Source organism: Chlamydotis macqueenii, chromosome 13, assembly GCF_036417535.1.
Source record: "Chlamydotis macqueenii isolate bChlMac1 chromosome 13, bChlMac1.mat, whole genome shotgun sequence".
NCBI classification, from domain to species: Eukaryota; Metazoa; Chordata; class Aves; order Otidiformes; family Otididae; genus Chlamydotis; species Chlamydotis macqueenii.
Window position 1 is genome coordinate 17,720,652 of NC_141568.1, and position 12,420 is coordinate 17,733,071.

A 12,420-nucleotide genomic window follows, 5' to 3' on the forward strand; every position below is an offset into this window, starting at 1 on the left:
CTGGCCGTGCCCGAAGCGCTGCCGGGGTCATGGGACGGCTTCGCGGTGTCCCGCTCATCCGTGTTAATTAGAGACTCTGGAAAATACTTTCAGCGGTATCTATGTACAGCGACGGGAAATAAACGGCCCAGTGTAAGCTGCACCGCTCTTCCTCCTCCTCCTCCTCCTCCTTGGGACGGCGCGGGGCAACCGCCTACAACCGCACCTTGGCAGGGCACGGTGCTGAGGGGAGGAAAAGTAAAAACAAACCACGATGGGAGGGTGGGGGAGAAAAGATTAATCTTTTTTTTCTTTTTTTGGCGAAGGCGCTACTGACGGGTGTTGAGCAAACGGCGGGGCAGGGGAGGGGGGCGCCGGTCCCGCGGGCGCGGCCACTCCGCTCGGGCCGCAGGCGAGCAGCACGCTGCGGCGGGCCGGCCGCCTCCCGGTGAAGGCAGGGCCGGCGGAGCCGCGGGCGACGGCTGCGGGGCGGGGAGGCCATCGCCGGGCTGGGGAGCCGTTTCTTTCGTTGTCTCAAGCCGAGAGCCTCGCTGCAGCCGGAGCCCCGTCGCCAGCGCTCAGGAAGGGGCGGGCGGCCCTGCGAGAGGGAGAAGCAGTGATGAGCGTTTGCCGACCGCCCCCCGGGGGTGACGGGGGTGCTGTCCTGCCTGGACAGCGGTTCCGGGAGCGGGAGGGGCAGGGCGGTGACCCCGGCGCTGCGCTCGCAGGCCGGGGCCACTCGGCTGTCCCGGGGCCGGGGTTACGCTCGGTGCGAGGTCGGCCCCGGCGGCCGGCCCGTCACCTACCTCAGCGCCGCAGCACCGGCCGGAACGCCGTCCGCAGCCTGTCCAGGCAGCTCCCGCCCGCCTCGGCGCCTCCCGGGCCGCCCCGCCCGAAGCCTGCACAGACACAAGCGGCTCGCCGCGGGCCCGGTCCGGCCCCCGCCGCCCTTCCCCTGCCCGCTCCCCTCGAGCAGGGCAGCCTCGGCGTCCGCACCGCCGGGGAGGTGGGGGGGGGAGCCCCGGCCGCAGCCCGCCCCACGCCTGGGCCCGGCGGGGCGTGGGGGTCAGCGCCGAGGCGGGCTCACGCCGCACCCTGCGTCCCGGCCCGGCCCGCGGTCCACCCTCCCCGTCCCCGCGGCCCCACCGCCGCGGGTACCTTCGCCCGCCGCCGCGTACTGGCACGGCTCCCCCAGGCCGCGGTGGGACGCGCAGCTCCGCTGGAGCGGCTGCAGGTTGAAAGCGGAGCTCCGGAAGGCCTTGGCGGGCAGGGGCAGCTCCCCCGCCGTGCCGCCCCCCGCCTCCACGCCCCGGCCCTCGGGGCTGCCCCTGCGCGCCGCGCTGGCCCCGGCCGTGCGCGCCAGCGACCAGATGCGCGGTTTCTCCGCGGGCGCGTAGGGCGGCGGCGGGCCGGGCAGGGCGGCGAGGGCGAAGTCCGTGGCGGGGGCCTTGGCGCAGGGAAAGGCGCGGAAGGGACCGGGCAGGCTGCAGTCGCTGCGCGGGGCCTCGGGCACTGTCGCGCCCAGGCCGGGGGCTTCTTGCAGGGAGCTGGCCCGGCCCTTCTCCGGCTTCCCCGCCTCCTCCTCCTCCTCCTCTTCCTCCTCCTCCAGGTCGTCCAGGTCGCTGAACCGCAGCTCCTTGTCCTCCTTGCAACTCTTCTGCTCTGCTTGGACAGAGAGCGGGGTGGCGGGGCCTTAGTGCGGGTGCAGGGAGCTGGGGGGGGGTGCGCACTGGGCCGCCACCTCGAACTACTTCTAGGCGCCCATCCTGCCTCTCCCGCATACCTCGGCCTTCGCCCTCCGTGCCGTACTCCTCCTCTTCCCGCGGGGTTTCTCCTTTCCTCTCTTCCCCCGCTTTGTTCTTGGGAGACCAAGTCATTTTGTTTTCTTTCTTGAGCCTGCGTCTGGCGTTAGCAAACCAAGTGGACACTTGCGTCAGGGTCATTTTGGTGATGATGGCCAGCATGATTTTCTCTCCTTTGGTGGGGTAGGGGTTTTTGCGGTGCTCGTACAACCAGGTCTTGAGGGTGCTCGTTGTCTCTCGCGTTGCGTTTTTGCGTCTGGCCGAGCCACTGAAATCCACCGTCCCGTACCTGCCGGGAGATGGTTAGGAAGGGGGTGCGGGGGCGGGGGGGGGGGTGCGATGGGAGCCCCCCGGCCCAGCCCTGCCCACCCGCCCGCCTGCCAGTTGGGTTTTAGCTGCCTGGCGCTCCCGGGGCGCCTCGTTTGTTTCGTACGAGGTTTGTCAGGTCGGAGCCCCCCCGCCCCCCGCCGTTTGATGTCGGCCGCCGCCCCGCAGGGCGCCGATCAAAGGGGTTTTACCTCTCGTACTGGTACTGCCCCAGGGAGTGATCGTAGGAGTAGTAGGCAGCGGGCTGCGCGATCCCCGAGTGCAGCGAGCCGGCGCCCTCCTTGAGTTCGTACTGGGGGTTCTGCAAGGGAAGCGGCAGCTTTTGGCGTCGAGCAGCGGGGGGAACCCCGCCGCTACTCCCCCGGTCCCCCCGCCGCCGCGTCCCTTCGCTCCCCCCCGCACCCCCCCCCCCCCCGGCCGGGACGGCGCCGGTCCCACGTCCTCCCCCGAGCCCTCCACCCGGCCACCGGTTGCTGACCGCCAAGTTCGCCGCCTCTCCTCCCCCCTCCCCCGTCCGGTGCGGTGTCCGGGCGGGCGGGCACTCACCAGCGCGGTGTAGAGTGCGGCGGGCTCGGCGCTGTAGGGCAGGTAGTTGCCGTAGCCCTGGCCGGCGGCGTACGGGGCGCCGTACATTCCCAGCGCCGCATTGAGCTCGGGGCGGCCGGGCGCCAGCAGCCGGCTCTCGTACGGGGCGCAGCACAGGGAGGCGGCGGCCGGCGCCGAGGAGGCATCCGGCACGGGGCGGGGGGCGGCCTCGCAGCAGGTCGTGCTGGGGCTGGCGGGGACGAAGAACTGCGGAGAGGAGAGGAGGGAGCGGGACGGCGCCGAGTGACTGTCGAGGCAGCCCCGTCGGGGGAATTTAGAAGCGTGTGCGCGTCTTGTGTGTGCGGGGAGGGGTGGGGGGTGGGGGGGTGAGGAGGGGGGGATAGGGAGCCCGGGCTGAAGCAACTAATTATAGAAACCGGGAAAGCAACGGAGTGGGAAGCGGGAGCCTTTGGGAAGGGGGCACGATTAATCAAGCAGGCAAAACTTTAAGGAAATAATTGGTCTCGAAAACGGCAAAAGATGCGTCCGGCTTCTTCCTTCCCGCCCCCGCCCGCTCCGTTTGCATTGATTTAAAAGCAAGAAGTTGCGATTACAGTTAATTCGACAATAGATAAAGCGGTAAAGATGTCAGCTAACGCAATCGAAGGCATTTGATTTCAATAAGTTCAAGGGGACAGCTAACTTCCCAAGCCAGGGAGGCACATCTTGCAGTGATTACGGTGTATAAATAATTCCATCCAAATAAATCGTGAGTCGAGGTACGGTATAGCGACGACTTAGTTACTGCCGGGTGCCTGGGTGTGGGTGGGGGGTGTCCTTCGGAAATCGTATCGGGAGGGAGGAAAAAACCTCCCGACAGATCCTAAGAAAACACGGGAAAAGGACCGAGGCGGGGAGGAAGGGTGGAGAAACCGGCAGAGCCCGGCTCCGCAGAAGCGGCAGCGAAACCCCGAGCCCGCCGAGCGCCGGTTGCCGCACCCGCGCACCTTCCGCGGGGCCCGGGGGCAGCTCCGCGGGCTGGGCCACCGTGCGCGGCCGGGCTTTATGTATTTATTTGTTTGTTGCACTTAAAACTGAACGGTGGAAGGGGGAGGGAACGGGGAATTACCGGTTTCCTAAACGCCTTTGCTGTGCACGCTGAGTTATTTGTTTAAGCCTAACACAACACAAACGAGACATAAACACACACGCACATTTTTTAAAAAAGGGCTCCAGATGTGCCCTTTTAAAAAAAAACTCTAAGTAAGGGAGAGGGAAGAAAAAAAGGGAGGGGGAACAAGACATCTGGACAGCAGCAGCGGAATCTGAACAAAAGTGAGTGCTGCTCACTCGCCTTACCTGTGCGGTGGTGCTGTAGGGGTATCCGAACTGGGAGAAGGACATAGTTGCTCCTTATTTTTGGACCATAGGCAATATTTTCCCCCCAAGATCGATTGTAACTAAACCCTGCTTCAGGATGCACCTTCTCACACACACATTTCCACGTATGGCTTTTTTTTTTTTATCCCCCCCCCCCCCCCCCCGGCTCAGTTATAGATGATTGCACTTAAGAAAAGCAGCCAGACATCTGAGGCGGGGGGTAGGGGTGAGGGGGGGGCGGTTGGTGCCTGGATTAAAAAAATAGGCTACCCCCCACTTCCCATCGCTCTGAATAAATATGTTTGTATGGAGAGAGTTTAAGAAGCCACCCCACATGTATAGAGAGTTGAAGTGCGAAGGGGCTTTAGCAAAAGGGGGGGGGGTGGAAATCACGTCGGGCTTGCAAGACGGGGAGCCGGCTCGCTGTTATTTTCCGCTCTATAGGGCTCCGCGGCCCCGGTGGGCGAGGAGCCGCGTGACGTCACAGCCGTGCCGGCAGGCGCGGGCAGCGCCCCGCGCCCGCTCGCGCCGCGCTGCCTGCCGGCTGCGGGAGCGGGCGGTGCGGGCCCCCGGCCCCTCCCGCGCTCCGTGAAGCGCAGTCCGGATCTGACTTGAGGAGTAAACAAAAACAAAAGGGGGAAATCACGGCACCCACCCGTGCCCCCCTCCCTGCGGTGGTGGCCGCACCCGCGGCGGGAGCGCTCGGGGCCGCCGCAGCCCCTCCCGGTCCTTCCCGTCGCCCCCGGCTGGAGGCCGGGCTCTGCCGCACAGCACGGCACCGCTCTTGCAACGGAACCGGTTAACGGGGCTCCCCTGCCCCCGGCGGCGGCCCGGGGTCAGGGCTCGCCCCGCACGGGGTGTTGCTCTGCCTGCGCGGGCAGGGCCGGGAGCCCGCAGCCGCCCGCCCTAACGGGGCCGCCGGTCTCCTCTCCGGGACCCGAACCGGCGCCGTCGGCGGGGCGGTGGGGAGGTGATGGATGGCTGCCTGCAGCCCGGCCGGCCCATTGCCGCTGCAGCGTAATTGCATCAATTAACAAATGGAAATGCCCGCGTTTAACCGGCGGCTTACATACTGCGGATTTGCCTTCGAGGCGAGACCCCCGGGGGGTAAATGGGGATTTCCCACCCCTCCCCTCCACCCCGAACCCCTGCGGCGGGGGCTGCCGCGGCACTCTCGGGTTCGGCCGGGCGCAGTATCCTGCCGGTGGCAATTAAAAAAAAAAAAAGAAAAAAAGAAAAAAAGAAAAAGAACTCTCCCCCGCCCGGGGCGGCTCGCCGGGCAGGCCGTGCCCGCGGGGGCGGCCCGCAGCCCCCATGCACCTGCGCGGCCCCGCCGCCGTCGCCCCACTCCCCGAGGGGTGGCGCTGCCGAGCCGCCAGCCGTGCGCGCCCGCCCGGCCGCTGCTCCCCGCCGTGCGCCCCGCCGGGGTCCCCGGGGCGCGGCCAACCTTGCCGGCGCAGGGCACTCGCGGGGTTTCTCCCGGTGGAGGGGCCGGGAGCGGGCTGTCCGCGCAGTCGGGGCAGCGGAGCGTGCCCGCGGGGCCGGGCGCGGAGGGGAGCCGCGGCGCGGAGCCGTGTTCGCCCCGCCGCACCGAGCCGGCCGGCCCGCACCCCGGGGTGCGGGGACACAGCCCTTGACAGCCCGCAGCCGCACGAGAGGGAGCGCTCGGGCGGCGTGACACGGAGCCGTCTCCGTTGTCGTTAAGCGGGGGCAATAACTTAAGAAAATTCATTAAAGAACACCTTTGGGTAACATTACTGCTAATTATTTAATTGCCAGAATCCCTATGGGGGAAATTATGGTAATTATAAAGTAATAAACCCACTTGTTCTAAAGCACTTAATTCAGCAAAATTTAGGCTTTTTCACCAGAACATTTCTTATTTGCTGAAAGAAACGGCAAGGGCAGCGGCGCGCGCGTCCTGCCTGCGCGGGAGCTGGTGCGGGCGGGGTGCGGGCGGGGTGCGGGCCGGGCTCTCCCACTCCTCGGCGGCGTGCGGAGCATAGCGGCCGCGGAAGCGGGACAGAATTCCCTGCGCGACAGTGCTTTTATAACAGACACACCGCAGATCAGTGCAAGCGGGGTGTCTGCCAGTCCTTACCGTGCGCCCCCGACGTGGAAGCGCGTCTATTGCCTGCCAGGTGCGTTTAGCTGAACCCGGCTTTGAGAGGTGGCCTTCCGCAACCCAGCTCTCTCCTCCTACGGCACTCTGCCCTACGGAGATGTTTCTGTAGCGTGCTTTGTTCTCCACATGCCCAAGAGCCAGCCAGGCGACCCTTTTAAATAACCCATGCCAGCTGGGATATTAAATGGCGTTCCCATTAGCAAATACAAGTTCTACCTTGCTCCCCAGCTCTTCAGGAGGTCACAAACTCTGTCTCTGTGCTCTTCTGAGCACTGCCGCCGCTCACCCTGTCAGTCCATCACCGAGCGACTGACTCACCATGTCAAAGAAGCTGAAACATATTTCTGTGGTTTGTAAATATTGGCACAAAACCTTCTGTGAACGGGTTCTTGGAGGGCAGCTTTGGGGAAGCGGTGTACGATTTGCCATTCTTGTCACCGCAAGGAGACACCTGCAACAGCCAGCTTTCCGTTCTGCTCCTACACCACATCTTGGAGAAGCGTCACTGATGCTGAACATGGTCACTGCAGATTTTTCTCTTTATCTAAATCTGTGTCATCTCTCTCCCCACATACAAGTGTGTCATCCCACCCCCACGGCATACACTGCCTTTGCCCCGCTGTCCTCGCGAGGACTGGGCGACTGTAAACACGGGCAAAACCAGAAAACAAGCTCTCTTGATTCCCAGACTTTTGTTCTTGAAAGAGAGGAGTGTGAGGCTTAGCTGTAAACATTTCTGCGAGCAGCTCCTCTTGAAGCGAGGCAGGAGTTCAAATGCAGCCGACAATGCGATTTTTGAGGCTTTTAAAATCAACATCATTTGGTTTAGCTCTGATACTGCTTTGCTCGGGAGGTAACCGCGAGGGGCGAAAGTAACAGTATGCGCTTCCCACCGACGCAAATGCGGCTGCTGATAACTGGGAATGAAATAATAGGTTAATTGAAATAAGCGTTGGACTGTCATTTCTGGAAAGGAAGAATACGGTTCTAAGAGGGGTAAGAATAAAGCAGCTTCAAAAACATGTAGCAGAAATATGGCAGAGAAGAAAATCTCTTTATGTTTTAGAATATGGGGGATTTTTTGGCTGTTGCTTTTTTTGTACTGAGAAAATGAAAATTCTTCAAGTCCATGCATGAATAAACAAGTACAGCTGGGCAGCCTAATACATAATTTATACTGATCAGTCACTGCAGATTTAACTGAATAAAGCCAAAATGAACACTAATTGTTTTGACAAACTAAAATAGTGTATATGATGGTTTATTGTGAAGCTCGCTGCTTACTGTCCTTATCTCAGTGGCTATTGTCAAGACTGATTTCTGCATGAGAGGCAGAGAAAGACGAAACAAATTAGGACAATATTAAGATTAATATCTTGTTGGAGAAAAAGCATTTTAATTGCTTAACATACAAGCAAAAAATTGAAAGAACTGTCCTCAGGACAGAGGGGAGAATTGGCACAGTGACTCGTGGGGGACAGCCTGATTTAGGGGACGAGGTGGAATTGCTGAGATAACGTGCGGTCCCTTGGCAGCTGAAGGTTAAACCTGAAAGTAGGTTTTTTTTTTAGATCACCTTTGAAATATGTCTGGAATAACTTGGATAGCCTTTGGACACTTGTCTTCTGAAAGGGAGCATCCAAAAAGCTGTCAGTGGATTTCCAGAGTGTTATGTGTGTAGGCTGGTGAGTCCACAAAGCTGCACAGTTTCGCTCTGGTTTTGGTTTCTGCGAAGTGAAAGAAATACATAGGTGGGCCCTTGCTTCTCCAGAGCCTCTCATTCAGGTGGATAGCTAAATAAGAGCCACTTCAAATTTCATCTGGAAATTAAGTAAGAGACAGACAAGGATAAGAATAATATTCACAGGGAACCCTAAGCACCCATTCTGCGTGGTTGCCTTCGCCTGACAGTGAGCTGCTTCTTCCTAACAGTCCTCTGCGCTGGCCTGACCCTGCCCCCTCGCCCTCCTGCTCTTCTCCGAGGACCAGCAGCTCCATTTGGCTCCCATTGTCACATTGTCTACTGACCTATGGATTTGCTGAATCATCACCGTGCTTGCTGTGACTAAGTGTTAGGGTATGGGTGTAAAATGAACAGTTGGGCTTGAGTGTTCCTGAAGTTGGAGGGTGGCTGGACCCGAAGCTTTAATCTGGACCGTTCTGTGCCTGGAGGCACGCAAGCAAGTGGAAGCTAGACGTGGATCTTCCCCATGCTGCTCGGTGGGATTTTTCCTTGGATCTAGGGCCATCACTAAAACCAGTTTCTGCAACGTCCACACAAAACTCGTGAGAACTTCACCTCTGAGGACTTGTTTGTGCTTTGCTGAGGTATGGGCTAACTTATGGCGGCAGGGTCAGGGCAATGTCACAGCTGTCATTCAGGCTGACCCCTCTGTGGATTCGGTCTCCAGTAAAATGAATAGAAATAATTTTGAATTTTTTTTTTTTTAAAGCTCTTGCTGTTTTGACATGACTTCAGCAGGATATTGGGCTCACCAGGTACTGTTAACCACCAAGCTGTGTCTGTGCGTTCATGGCCTTTGTTTCAGCTGATGAGCAGCTGGTGTGAAGGAGTCATTTGGCTGCCGAGCTGAAGGGTTTTAATGTCACCTTAGGTATAGTTTCTCATTTTTGTTCTGTGGCAGTGAATGACAGTGTTATTCCATTATCTAGTCCGCTTGCTGTCATTTCCAGGATCTATTTTTTAATTAGCGTGCTGCTTACATGCAACAGCATCTGATTTTCCACGAATTATCACCAGCTTATGTGCCCTGTTAAACATGGATAGCAGGACTGCTTCCTTATTTACTTTAATTTGTAATTTACAAAACCCCAGTTGTGTTTGTTGTCTGTTAGAAACACAGAGAGCTTATCGCTTATTCCAAATCCCAGAAAATACTTAACCCAAGACCGTCCCAGCCCCATCAAATCAGTTGGCCTTGAGCCTCTTTGTGAGCGAACGTCTGAGTAAAGACGGGGCGCAGCCTGACTCCCCCTCCCGATCCTGTCTGGATTAACTCCATTTTGCATTTGTAGAAATAAGTGCAGGACAGGACCTGCTGGGTAATTTTCAGAGGACCCTTCTGCTGCTCTCCTTCAGGTGACTCAGGTTTTTCTCTGCTCTTTCCTTCCACCAGTATTTGAGGCAGTACCGAGCGCTGGGGGGGCATCGGGGAGGGGCCGCTGCAGCCGAGGGCCAGCTGCAGCCCACTACTCTGGGGAAGCTGGGACCACTTGTGATTTCACACACAAGCAGCACTAATCTACAATAAATCTTACAAAATCAATAAAAATATGGAAAGTATATCATTTTTTAAAGAAAAAACACATGAGACATGGCCATTAAGGGCACAGCCATTCTAATACCTGTGTCTGGTAGAAACTGCAATTAAAAACATTCCAGTAATAAATCTACTTTCAGTCTCGTTTAATGCTTTTAACTTTCTTGAAAGTTCAAGCTGGTATCCCAAAAATGTGCCAGGACTTTCACAATGTATTTTATAGACTCATAAATAAATATGGCAATTAATCTAAGCTATATTTCTTTCATATTTGATGACCATTTATTATGACACTCACTCATTCAGTGCACAAAAACTCTAATGCACTTAAAATCGGATTTCAAACCAAACGTTTTATGGGAAAATATAGTATTGATCATCCATTTAAAGATATCATGTGATGATTCATAAGATGCTATAAAAAGGATCTTATGAGGACACTCAGAATGGACCATTCTCGCCACAAAATCCAACGCACGAGATCTGTAGTTCTCAGTGATGTTTTATAGTTCTGCTTGGAGTTTTCACCAATGATGTTATTGTGGTTTATGATGGATAGCAGATTTAAAATAAAACATTTTGCATATTTAAACTAAAATTAGACAGAGACTAATTTGTTAAAGTAGCACATTTTGTCCATTTACACAAAATCATGCACAAATTTTGTTCCTTTCAAGGGTAATTTCCACAGGTTTGGATATGTTAACTGGATGGTTTGTGCAAGAGGCATCTGCTGCTGTGGCCTTTCATAAAACGTGACCAGGAGTCAGATGGCTTCACCCAGCTCACTGCTGGGTTTGTGATACCCCCTCCGCCGCGCGCTGCTCGGGAGGCTGCAGCGCCGTGTGCTTTGACACGCCAGCAGCGGTGAGGCGTGGGCTGCTGTCCTGGTCGCGTGGTGCATCGTTGGAAACGTTTTCGAAGCTGCAAAACTCTAGAGGATACATCCCGAAAATGCAGTCTGCTGGGGTAATTTATTTGAACTTGAGATCGGGTCCAGAAGGAAGCAAGGCAATTACGGCCTATTATACGCTGCATAAAGATTCACGTCCAGGCTGCACAGGATGGGCTGCTCCAGTCCTTCACCATCAGCCCACAGACACTTTTCCGTGGAAATGCTGCTTTGGGTTCTGCTGCGCATGGATCGGCTCTCAGAGCCTGGCTGGGCCCGGTGCGCAGCCGTGCTGGCCACGAGCGTGGTTTCCATGTAGAGGGAGGGTGAAGAGGAGGAGGATAGAAATGGGAGATGGCTTTTTCCACCTTTGTAAATCATTAGTGTCTGCATTTGTGGACTTGCCTGGTCCCTCCTTTCACCCGCCCTTGCCTGCTTGGTTCCCCTGTGGGGCGGCTGCGCCCACAGTGGGGTTTGCTGAGCACGCCGGGCTGCGTCCCAGCCAGCGAGGCCACCAAGCCTCCAGCCCTGCCTGGGCCAGATGTCCTGCATGTGCCGGGGGTTTTGCGGCAGCTGGAAATAGCTGACTTCTCATCTCATTCGCTGAGAGTCTTGATGTTTTCCTGTTTGAACAGCCCATAGATGTTGCCAGCATAATTATTTTCTGGATCTTTTCTTAATGCCATAGGCTTTGGGTGGTGACACCAGTGCCTGGAGAGATAGCAGAAGGAAATAAGTAGTGAAGGCTAAAGCACTTGGTTAAAGAAGAGTCTCATTTATAAATCAATTTTAATAACATATTTAAAAGCTCTCACATTTACCTTTAATGTGTTTCCATTTCCCCCTTGATCATTAATGTTTAAAATATTTTTCTTTACTGATCTTTTTTTCTATTGTGTCCTTTCTAACTGTCCTTTCTTTAATCTGCAAACAGCGAGTTTTTGAGAAATGCATAATCCATGAGAAATCCAGATAATTTGATACAGGAAAAACCTTAAATCCCATGAAAGAAATTTCAGAGGAGTTGAGTTATTGTTTAAAAGTTATTCCAAAGAGTTTAACTCATAAAAGAGTATGTGTTTTCACCGATGGACTTTCAAAATGAGGAGGCACCATTATTTCTACTAGGAAGTAAAAATCAGCAAGGAACTTTTTTTAAAAAAAACAACTTGTGGATAACATTTTTCAGCAAGCCTGCTATGGAGGTGGCTTCATTCCACAGGTGATTTGAGGGTGTGAGATTTGCTGGAAGCCCATTGAATTTGCATGCCAGGGGCCTACTGTACTTTTGAAAATGGGATTTGGGTTCCTGGGTCATACAAACCTCTCAGGTGGAGACCATCTCTTCAAATACCCTGTTAAAGAAAAAAAAAGGAGAGGACCTAAGAGAGAGGGTCAGTAACTGGTCTCCCACATGAGGTTGAGTAAAATCCTCAGACATATGCTTTGGAGGATTCATCACACTTTATAAACAATGTAGATTTTACAAATAATACTAAAGGGCAGCTATGAGGCGGATGATTGCAGCCACAGGTGGGTCTAGGAGCCAGCCCTTCTCCCGGCATTTTAATTGGAAATTGCCCACCGGTGGGAGCACTTACAGCTCCTTCTAAGGATGGGGGAAGAGCTGCTCCTGTAAGGCCTTAATTAAGTGGATGTGTTACACCTGGAGTGGGAGGAAGGAGCGTGGCTGTGGTGAAATATGGCTGGAAGCAGGCGCAGGAGCTGTGTGGCTGCTGGTGGTGGGTAAGAAACTTGATGGTGTCTCTGCTGTGCTCCTGGCTTCCAGCTGCATTGGTGCTGGGTCTGGGAGAGGCAGTGCTTGCTGAGGGCTGTCCTGGGTGGTGGGGAGATGGGTGGGTGACTGCACTGCAGAGTGGGAAGGTGGAGGTGGGATAGTTTGGTGGCAGAGGCAGGAGCTACCTCCACCCTTGGTCAAGGCACACACTGGTGTGTAGCTGGGGTAGCTTATCATCTTGGAGGGGATACAGGAGCTAAATTTAACTTCTAGATTCTCTGGAGACAATGGGGAAACCTCCAGAAAATAATTCATTTATATATCATGAGGAGGATCTGTGGGCAATGAACTGACATGCTTTATTGTGGAAC

The 12,420-nt window shown here is 55.8% G+C and overlaps 1 protein-coding gene across 1 annotated transcript; it reads right to left on the reverse strand.

Moving 5' to 3' along the window:
• Nucleotides 1-513: 513 nt before the first annotated feature.
• On the reverse strand, nucleotides 514-4,037 carry IRX6 (iroquois homeobox 6). The gene is given in 7 exon segments (XM_086758264.1): nucleotides 514-577; nucleotides 782-878; nucleotides 1,138-1,641; nucleotides 1,763-2,070; nucleotides 2,300-2,409; nucleotides 2,655-2,900; nucleotides 3,993-4,037. Coding segments are annotated over 7 exon segments (1,374 nt in total).
• Nucleotides 4,038-12,420: the final 8,383 nt, after the last annotated feature.